At 33.6% G+C, this 10,809-nt stretch overlaps 1 protein-coding gene and 1 long non-coding RNA gene across 2 annotated transcripts; one reads left to right on the top strand and one right to left on the bottom strand.

Moving 5' to 3' along the window:
• Positions 1–586: 586 nt before the first annotated feature.
• On the bottom strand, positions 587–4,291 carry LOC145792231 (uncharacterized). The gene is made up of 2 exons (XR_014331621.1): positions 4,172–4,291; positions 587–1,077 (listed from the first exon to the last, which is right to left on the bottom strand). It is a non-coding gene; the product is annotated as an uncharacterized LOC145792231 (long non-coding RNA).
• On the top strand, positions 2,216–3,542 carry LOC114310268 (myb family transcription factor MOF1-like). The gene is made up of 3 exons (XM_028256219.2): positions 2,216–2,936; positions 3,138–3,214; positions 3,329–3,542. Exons 1-3 carry the CDS (start codon positions 2,810–2,812, stop codon positions 3,410–3,412), a joined length of 288 nt encoding a protein of 95 aa, XP_028112020.1. The 5' UTR covers positions 2,216–2,809; the 3' UTR covers positions 3,413–3,542.
• Positions 4,292–10,809: the final 6,518 nt, after the last annotated feature.

Below are 10,809 nucleotides of genomic sequence, written 5' to 3'. Positions count from 1 at the left end.
TATTAAGTATTCATGTTTGGTGGGGATTTGAATGTTTGCGTACATTTTTTATTACACCCAAGAACGATGATGTTTTTTTACTTCACATGATAAATTCTTCATTAATACGGTCAGAATCCTTTGTTTGATTCATAGTTTACTTTGTTTTTCCATTCAATTTTTTGTACTGGTTGGACTGTCCACTTAATTGTGGTAATCTTCATGTTATGGTTTCCATTATAATTCTTCAAACGCCATTCTTCAATTCGAATTTTAAAATTTCCTGTTTTGATTACACCATGTAATGTAATGGACAAGTTGAACTTATTTCCGGTTATTTACTATTTTGATTACACCCTGTAATGTAATGGACAGGTTTGATTTAATTTCCTGTTTTGATTACACCCTGTAATGGAGAAAATACACTTATTCCCTATTTTCATTACACCCTGTAACGGACAGGTTGAACATAATCATAACTATACAAAGTGCAAAACATAACCATACAAACTGATTACACAGATTACACAGCTCTGCTGGACAAAATGAACAAAATAACCAAGTTTCATTACATAACCATATAACCATACAAAATTAACAAGTCCAGTTAACCATACAAAGATATAGTTTACCTAACCACATAACCATACAACCTGCCACTAGCTGCCATGGGTCGCAAAAATTACAAAAATATTACATTTTTATAACTAACACGATCCCTATTACAAGCAAGATACACAACCCATAAATACGACTCGAATTTTGATTTATGTCTGTTTCCAACTTAAGCATCTTCGCCCTCATAAATTGCAGTTCTTCGCTTTGAAATCGAAGTTGTTCATTCATAAGTCGAAGTTGTTGTTCGGTGACAGTTGACATATTTTCCATTTGCACTACTCCTTCACGTCTACCTTGTGAATTTGTAGGCAAGCACCATCCCATAAAATCGCCGCAATTTTTACAACAATAAAATAATTTGTTTCTGTTTTGTTCCGTCTCCGAAATTTGAATAGTTGCTTTCTTATGACATTTAGGGCAATTTCTGTTGTTGAACGTCAACTAATCTGAGGTACCTCCGTTAACAGTTGAACTTGACATCTGCAAAATTATGCACACAATTCATAGTAAAGTTATATACACATTCAACTTCAATCATATCATTCCTACATACACCTAAACAGGAAGCTCTGACACTTCCCTGAAGTTAGGGTAAATTTGCTATATTTACATTTGCATATGTATGCATGCATCCAAGCATAAATTATATCTATCAGATCTAATTAATTGCACATTTCATTTAATCAATAAGTGCACTTGACAAATGGATCTATACTTGCATTAATAACTTGAAGATCCAAACATACTGTTGAAGTTATGTATGCCAACCATATTTATAAATTAAAAAAAGAAAGAAGTTATGTATGTCAAACATATTGTTGAATGATTGTGAACTTGTGATATCTCAGTTTGTAATCTAAATCCTTAAACTGGCATTCTTCTACACACATATATAAACACAAACCTTGGCATTTAAATTTTGATACTTTCATATTCCAACATTTTCAACAATCTATTAGAATATTTAAAGCAACTCTTTCTCTCATATCTTGTCTAATTATTAATCACTAATCTCATTTAAATATCATTTGATTTAAAAAGTGAACTTGTATATTATTTTTTTTAAAAAGTAATCAATAAAAAATACATAGTTCTATGTGGCAAAATGATAGCCATATTGGGAATGGACATATAAGAGTGAGCCGTATTCGGTGACTTCTTTAATGACGATAGACTTCCATGTATGAGGCCATCTTGAATGGTAGTGTGGAAAATGCCTCCTATGTAATTATAATGTGATTCACTTCAATGTACTTGTTTACTGTTGTATGTTACAAATCGCATCATTTTCTTCAATATGTGATATCCTACCAATGTGAATGCAACAATGCTTTGGTTTTTTCCACTATTGTAGGATAGGACTACCAGGTTTGGGTTAGGTGACTTTGAGAATAACATAAATTTATTAAAAATTTAAAAACTACTTCAATTTGAGAATTTAGAACAATGTGGTGCATTTGTAATGTCTACAGGTTATAGGAGCATACTTTGACAAACTTGGGTCAAATTCATTTGCAGTTTACTCAATTACAGTGACAGATGCAGATGAAAAATGATTATCATACTACTTTATTTTCTAGTTATCTATTCTGTAATTGAAAGAAATGCGATGGGTGTGTATAATTTCTCTTGGTTGTGTTCTACTCTAAATATGACTAGAAGCATGCCCTTTGAACCAATTTTGAAACGCAATTATATCCAAATTGTGTCCTATATTCCCTCTTCTGCTTGAATTCCTGTAAAGATTGACCAATTTATCAGTCTCGATCTGCAAATATTGTCTCATGCTAATCAAGTCATTTGAAAGGAGAATTATAATAAGTGTTCAGCAATTCCAAGATTACCCAATTGCTGCCTACATGCTAGTCATGGTTACTTATTTAAGCTACAAATTTAATAACCATACACTACAGTTCGGGGCATATATTGATTATTTGCAGGCTATTTAGACTGTACTGATGTTTTTGTGCAGTTGTGTACCACCTCTTAAATAGTTCTCTCCCCTATATACTGCCCCCTTTGTGCCACTATTTGGTGCAGCTTCAAAACTTAGACAGTTCTAACGGGATTGGTTGATATAGAAACGTTTTGGGGGGAATACTTGATCAAGAAAGGAAAAGAAGAGGTTTTGAAGAGACCCTTTTGGATATTTGACAGATTTTCTTGAGAAACAAACAGGGTTTGATAAGAGGAAAAAAAGAAGAAGATCAAGATGGGTAGTTGTGGAAGGAATGGAGCTGTGAGACAGTATATAAGATCCAAGGTGCCTCGTTTGAGATGGACTCCTGATCTTCATCAATGCTTTGTTCATGCCATTGAAAGGCTTGGGGGTCAGGATAGTAAGTTGTTGTCAACAATCAATGTTTGCTTTCTCTCTCTTGACTTTGTTGGGGTGCTCTTTTTATTTTTTTTTTCTTTCCTCTCTCCCTCTCTCTCTCCCTCTCTTGATTTTCTTGATTTGTGTTGTTGTGTGGTCCTGTAATTTTTGTTCTTTGATAAAGATATATGCTGTTGGATTTTTTGTTCTTTCTACTTTGTAGAAGCAACACCAAAGCTGGTTCTTCAGTTGATGGATGTGAGAGGACTCACCATTTCACATGTCAAAAGTCATCTCCAGGTTTGTTTTTTTGTTTTTGTTTTCGTTTCTCTTTAAGTGAGATGACTTTGGATTCACCATGTAAGTAATGCATATCTTTGTTTTTGCTTTTTTGGTTGTTTTGGTTCCAATCAGATGTACAGAAGCATGAGAAGTGACCACAGCAAACAAGGTATCCAAAGTTTTGACATCCCTATATCCGTTGACATGCATACATAATATGATTTTAAATAGACATATCAGAATATATATCGACGATTATATATCGAATGATATTAGACTGTGTTAATTGATGACCGATATATCAGTCTAAGACTATGAATATCAGGTGAATATTTTTGTAATAATCCCTTGTTGGTCCCAAAAAATAGACGAAGCTGGGTTAGCCGAGAGATATTCTATTCTCCGTTCAAGGACTTAATGTGATCTACTAATTTAGGGTAAAAATGGGTTCAAAAAAAAAAATGCATCTATTCGAGTAATAATAGGTGCTATGGCACTGTCCAAAATCACAATTCGTATTGTATTGAATATCTATAGGCTAATATTTAAAATTTTGATATACATTAATTATAATGTGAACAAATATGATTTCCTAGAATTGTTGGAAACCCAAATGCTATTAATTTCTTTTTTTTTTTTTCCCTTCATTTTTATACAAACTTTGGATACTCAACTGGGATTTGCATAAAAATTTCTGCACTAGGAAGTTGTATTTAATTCACTATGTTTTTTTTTTTTTTTGGTTCCTCTGAAAAAGGTTTCCTCTATTGGTACTTATCTTTGTCCCAGATCAAAGTTGATGTAATCGCATCTTTACCAAAATGTGTTTGCATCCTCACTTCATTTATTGTTTCATTCCCCATAAAGTTGTCCCCTTTTAGCCAAAATTGATGAGCACAGAATAAAACAACCATCCTTTTGGATCGAAAATCGAAAGGGAAAAATCGAAAAGAATGGAAAGGGAGAGAAACGAACCTCGTTCTTCCAGATCGTCCAGATCTTCTCCTCTCCTTCGTGTCGTCCTGTATCGTCGCCTCACTCTTCCAGATCGTCCAGCTCTTCTCCTCTCCTTCGTGTCCTCTCCTTCGTGTCTCCTTCGTCTCCTCTCCTCTGTCTAGGGTTCAATGGAAAGGGGAAAGGTGAATAAGAAGAAAAGAAAGGAAAAAAAAAAAAAATTATATACAAAACGACGTCGTTTTGTAGCGCTGCTGGGAGCGCGGCTGGAAAGAGCGGCCGAAGATCTGAACTCTGTTTTTTTAGCGATGCCTGAGCCACCATCACTGTTGGGGACCAATTTAGATCAAACAAAGTAGTTTGAAATAACTGAGACTCAAGTGGATGTTGAATCAAAGCTTGGTTTGATTGAATCGATTGATGTTTCGGGCGATAAGTCTCGATCTGGGTTTGAAGAGACTGAAACGAAGTCTACTTTGGTTGATGTGATTGTTGAGAATTGTCTAAGGTCTCGGAAAAACCATTTCAAATTGTTGAGGTTGAAAATGGTGACACTACCAAGTTGGGTTCGGTTGAATTGAAGGTTAATGCAGTAGCTTCATCGAAGAAGGAGAGGAAACAATGGTTCACTTTTGAGAAATTATGGAAGAAATGACCAACTAGGGAGAAACTAGGTTTAGTTTTTTTTTATTTTTTTTATTTATTATTTATTATTTTAATGAAATGATGTGCATTTTTTTAGAAAAAAATGTGATATAATATTATGTGTATTTTGATATCTATTATAGTAATTTTTCTTTAGGATACAATTGTGATTAAAATAATATTTCATTGAGTATGTGCATAGAGGTGCGTGTGAAAATAGAATTTTCTCAATCTGATGGCTACTTCATAGTAGGTGGTAATTGAAATGTGACCATATACCTCGGGGGGCGAGATGTAACTTTTGAAACTCCAAGGGTGTTTTGTATCTTGTATTTTGTTTAAACCTCAAGGGGATGTTGGTAATTTGGCCTAGAAAAAAATACTACTATTTAAAAGGATAAATTATAAATACACTTCTTGAAATTTATTTAAAATATGAATCGCTGTTGTAGTTCTGCAAATTACATTTTGCCCTATAAAGTTTCTAATATCGTTACAAATGGCCCCACTTATTAATAAATTATCAAGTCAATTAATAGTTTTTAATAATGTCATAAATATATTTTAATTAATAATTTAGGTAATTTTATTATTGTATAAGAGAACAGTTATGAATTTTATTTTTTAGTGAATTCTACTATATAAAAGGTTCTAACAATGTAGTCTTTGTAATTTTTTAAATTATAAGAGACAATCCGTAATATAAGCAAATCTCAATAAGCACATATTTAATTTAATATTTTTAAAAAGATATGAGTTTTTTTTTTTTAAAAATGAATAGCACGCATGGACTTTTAATCATGTATTAGCAGCATGTTTTTTAATCATTTTTTGGTAGCAGGAAATCTGGCAACCATACTGCAAGAAAGTATTGTCCAAAATGCAAATGATGATGGGATTTATTGTATTAAGGAAGTCTAAAATAACTTTTAAATCCAAACCCTCCCACTTAACCCAATATATATGGGTTATTATTATTGAGTTCTTAAAGCATCTCCAATGTTTGCTTATTTTTTATTAAATTTGAATAAAAATTTCATCTGATATCGCACGTTCCAATAGAGCAATTTGAGATTTTATCAAACGATCGATCGATTGGGAGGACGATTGAGAGAACGTCTAGTCGGTCGATTGATCAGTGTAAATTTTCGTTTCAATTATAGGCAATTTTGCAAGGAAGTGGTAGACTGGGAGAACAACCAGCCGGACATCCGACCGGTCGTCTGGTGCTCAGCATCACCCGTAAAGCTAACAGCTATCTACAGTAATTTGATGAAAGGTTCCAACATTCTCAATTTGATGGAAAATTTGAGATATCCTTAATTTGAAATTGATTTGATTTTAACGTTGGAGCACCAATTTTTTATGTTTTTGTTTTTTATCAAATTTGAATTTGATGAAATAAAAAATGAAGCGTTGGAGGTGCTTTGGGATCCCAGACTTAAGTGTCCATAAATTGTCCAAAATAGTGATGGATGGTGGAAATTGAGTATTTTGTAGGATTCATATGTAAAATAAATTTCAACCACATATTGAAATTTCTATTGAGTAATTTTTTGGGGTTGATAGTATTATTGTTTAATAAATTTAGCCCCTTTAATAATCAACTGAAATTCAGCCAACCTCAAAATTTAATTCTAAATGATTTTGAAATAATATATATATTTCTTATGTAACTAAATATTATAAATTTTAAAATTAATATTTTTAAATGGCAGTTGGGAATATAATTTATCATCTAAACCACAACTAAAAAGAGAAATGGCTAAAAGAAAGAAAAAAAAAATGAAGAAGTCTCAATCACCAAAAATAAAGCATAACCCAACTGGTCACTAGCACTACAAAAAAATTAAGATTTTTGAGACTAAAATTTAGAAACAAAATTATTTTTTAGGGACTAAATATTTTTGTTGCGAAAAGTGTCATTATTATATTTTTAGCAATAAAAATTGGACATTAGTGATGAATTATTATCTTTTTGGGATCAAATTTTTTGTCTAAAAAAATAAATAATTTTGAGGCTAAATTTTTTTGTCCCTAAAAATGTATTTATTAGTGACATTTTCAAAATTTTGATGCTAAAAGCCTTATTTTAAACTTTTCGGTATAACCTTTTAGCGACTATCCTTACGACGACAGAAATTGGTTCATAAATATCTTTTGCAACAAAATTTTTACTTTTAAAGACCAAAAAATTTGGTCTCTAAAACTCTTATATGTTGTAGTGTAGCCAGTCGCCATCACCACCGTTACTCACAATGAAAGCACATAATTTGCAAATAATAATAGTGTTATGCATAGTTATGGTTCTTATATAATTTTCATAATTTTACTTACATACCTTTACTTTTTAGGATCCTTATTTGTCAATTCTACGAAAAAAAACATTTGAGTTGTAATGTTGTGAGTTTCTGAGTGTTGTTATGTATTTGATCATTTATTTTTCAGAATTAGAAATCTCCTCTTGGCCTATAAATCTACATGGAACGCTTGAGCGGTCATGTTTACGCTCGTGCGTTGAAATGGGGCATCCAATATTTTAGTCTACACTCTAAAATATTGGGTGTTTTGTTTTACCACTCGAGCAATACTTCTTGCGCTTGAGTGCAGTGATAGGTGTAAGTTTATTAACACCACCTTTCAGGACACATCGTTCAAGTGGTCTTACCCGCGTTCAAGTGGTCCTTGCGACTATGGATTGTTTAAATCACCTTAGATGCTCATTTTAGAGTTTAACGTTTTCAGATTTCTCTTTGAATACTTAAAAACAATAGGTCTATCTTATAGAGAGTTGTTATTGGTTTTCTCTTGATGGATTGTTGATGATTTTCTCACATCATGGAATTGATTGAACACATCAAGAGGCTTTGATTGAATCTACCTTCCTTGTGTTTAACCGGTGAAATATGGGCTGAGTTGGAGTTTGTGGATTCAAGCTCAACAATGGACAATCCTAGATGAAGAGCAGGCAATGAAAATGTTTCTAGAGTCTCCAAGTGGTTGTGTGAATTCATAAATGGTAGGCTTGGTGAGATCTCTTGTAATCTTCATATTCTTTTCTTAATGGATTTGTTCACCCTTCTTGGGTCGTGGTTTTTTTTTTTTTTTTTTTTTTCACAATTGGAATTGTCCAATTGTGGTATTTTTTTCACGTTAATTCTTTGTGTCGCATTTGTGAATTACTTTGAGATAATCTAAATTACATTTGTATTGGCTTGATGATTTCGATTATCGTCTTGTTTAGGAATTGCTATAAATTGCTGTTAATTAGTTCTTAAATCACGAATCACATTACATAGGATTATTCAGTACTAAGTTTCTAATGTTTCATCTAATTATACACATAGGTACTAAATGACCAATTTTTTCATTAACTACACAAATGGGTGAGTCACACTCCCATGTGGTCCGCACTTATATGTAGTTGGTAGAAAAGTTAGTATTTCAAAATATCTCCTTCATTTTTGCAACCAAATAAGTTTCCATGTGTCTAGGTTTTGCTCATGCAGCATCAACTTCATTAGCAGAATGATGGGTCATTGCACACACCAAAAATAAATGTTAAACTATACCAAATGCCTTAGAATAATGGTAAGTCCATGTATCGATCCACAGGGACAAATGAAAAATTAAACTAATTTAATTGTTAAATTCCTAAATTAATTTTGATGAAAAAGATGGTTGTTCATAACCTAATGATAATTAAATTAAACAAAGAGATTAAACTAAGCAATTAAAAGTAAAATTAGAATTTACTGGTTTTGAGAAAAACCTAGGGTAACGAATTCACCACTAGTTACATAAATAAGGCTTCAATTTGAGACTCAATTATGTTACGGTTCGAACTAGATAATACTTCACAGCTACAAGTTCGAAGCATTTATCAAGAGAATTAACACATTCAATATATAGGAACGAACCATCTCAAGTAGTACGAGTCGTTCGCTCTAAACTAGGGTAGCAACACGACTCGTCCCTCGTAGTATGGCTCGTTTCATACCTTGAACATGAAAGAATAAAAAACCATTGTATAGAAAGCATTCAACAATCACAGAAAGCAGAATACTTGAAGAAATAATAAAAAATTATATTAGAAAACTTCTTGAGAACCATACAATTGTTCAAACCATTATATAAAAGAAAACAAAAAAGAAAACTTATTTACTTTGCTAAGGTTTCATTAAAACCCTAGAAAAGAAGAGCGTAGCCACTCATGGAGGTGTGGGAAGAGATGGAGGGAGAGGAAGCCACCATGGGAGACATTCTTGAAGCTTGAGAATCTCCTCTCTTCAAACCCTAGCCTCCTCTTTTCTTTGAAATATTTTCCAACCCTAAAAGTAGCCGCTTTTCTTCCTTTTATTCCCAGCAGAACACACTGAAATTTCTATGCATGCAACCCTAGGTGGGTCACTTGAGCGGCCCTAATTTCCACTTGAGCGGTGGTAGGCTGCACGTGCAGTGAATCTTGGCCGCACGTGTAATGAGGTGGCAGGCCGGGAATTGTCACTACTTGCACGAAGAATTTGCTTTTGCGCCACTTTTTGATTGAATTTTCATACTGCCTGCCAAATCTGTACAAGTACAGAAAACACATCATCTCCACCAAATAAACAAAATTTAAAGACTATAAATGTAACTTAAGCAGTCTCAATGTAGTACCTTTCAGCCTACATCACAGAATTACACCTATGCCCCATGCAAACCATGAAACGGCGAAAGAAAAGAGATCGCAGCCATGACGCCAGAAGAATTCTTTGGAAAGAAATGGGCAATCAAATGGAGGAGGCTGATGTGGGAACTCAACATTCTCCAAAATATGACTTAGTGAAACTTCTAGCACTTCCTTCATGTCCTTGACTGCTTGTAAGACATTCTGCTCCACCAAGGCCATGTATCTGTTAAAAGTAAATAGACAAAATTAGAATGAGAATGAATGTACTTGTTAAGAGTTGTGTGTTTTTAAGAAGAATCAAGAAGAGTATGTAAATATACAATTTTTCTAGGTGTACAAAATTCTATCATAGAATGAGAGACAATCCTCTTATATGAGATGAAATCTGCCCATTTTATGAGTCCTACCTCATGTGAAATTGTCGTCTAAGTTTTGTTTTATACTTGTGTATTCAATGATTTAAAACCTTGATAATAGTCGAGTCGCTTCCATTAAATAATTAAAAATTATATTCATGTAAAGATGTAATATAAAACCTCTTAATCTTATTTAAAAAGGGATTAATTCTCATTTTGTGATCGAATTGGTGAGGTCAAGCCCAACCAACTATGAGGTCACCTTGGACCTGTCACGACCATCTGGATAATTTATCTTTATATTAAAAATTAAATTGATTATATTTAATTTTTTATATAAATGTGGTCAATAGGTAAGGGTGTAAATCTGGCCCGGCTCGGCTTATGTTGGGCCTCGCGAGCTCCCGTCAAAATTCGGGCCAGGCCAGACCAATCCATGAGCCAAAAAATTAGGTCCATGGTTAGGCCCAGGGATATTCGGGCCTTGGGTGGGCCGTTGGGCCTGAGCTTGGTCTCGAGTTTCTGTCGAGCTTGGACGGGCTTGACAATTTTATTTATTTTTTTTAAATTTTTTTTATCGAAAGTTTATTATTTTCTATTAAAAAAGATACTGGGCCTTGAGCGAGCAAGGCCTCAGGCCGAGTCTTGAGTAGGCTTTAAGCGGACCTCGGGCCGAGCCAAGTTTGTCGGGCCCACAAGCTGGGCCGAGTTTCAAAATGATGGCCTAAACCAAAGCCGGTGGGTTTGGGTTGGGCTCAAGACCAAACGGGACTAAACGCTTCAGACCCACCCCAAATCGCGAGTCATTTTTACATTCCAATCAATAGAGTCTAAAATACAAACCATCCTAATTATCAAGCCGAGTATGATGTGGGCGATAGTAGGTCAGAGTCAACCTCTCTAATCCTACCACAAATTGGAGAATAGATATGACTTGCATAATTTTAAAAGAAAATTTTCCTTAAAATTTATGATTTATTTTGTAC

This window comes from Camellia sinensis, chromosome 6 (genome assembly GCF_055761805.1).
Source record: "Camellia sinensis isolate YWXY chromosome 6, ASM5576180v1, whole genome shotgun sequence".
Taxonomy (NCBI): domain Eukaryota; kingdom Viridiplantae; phylum Streptophyta; class Magnoliopsida; order Ericales; family Theaceae; genus Camellia; species Camellia sinensis.
This window is presented reverse-complemented; position numbering and strand designations above follow the sequence as displayed.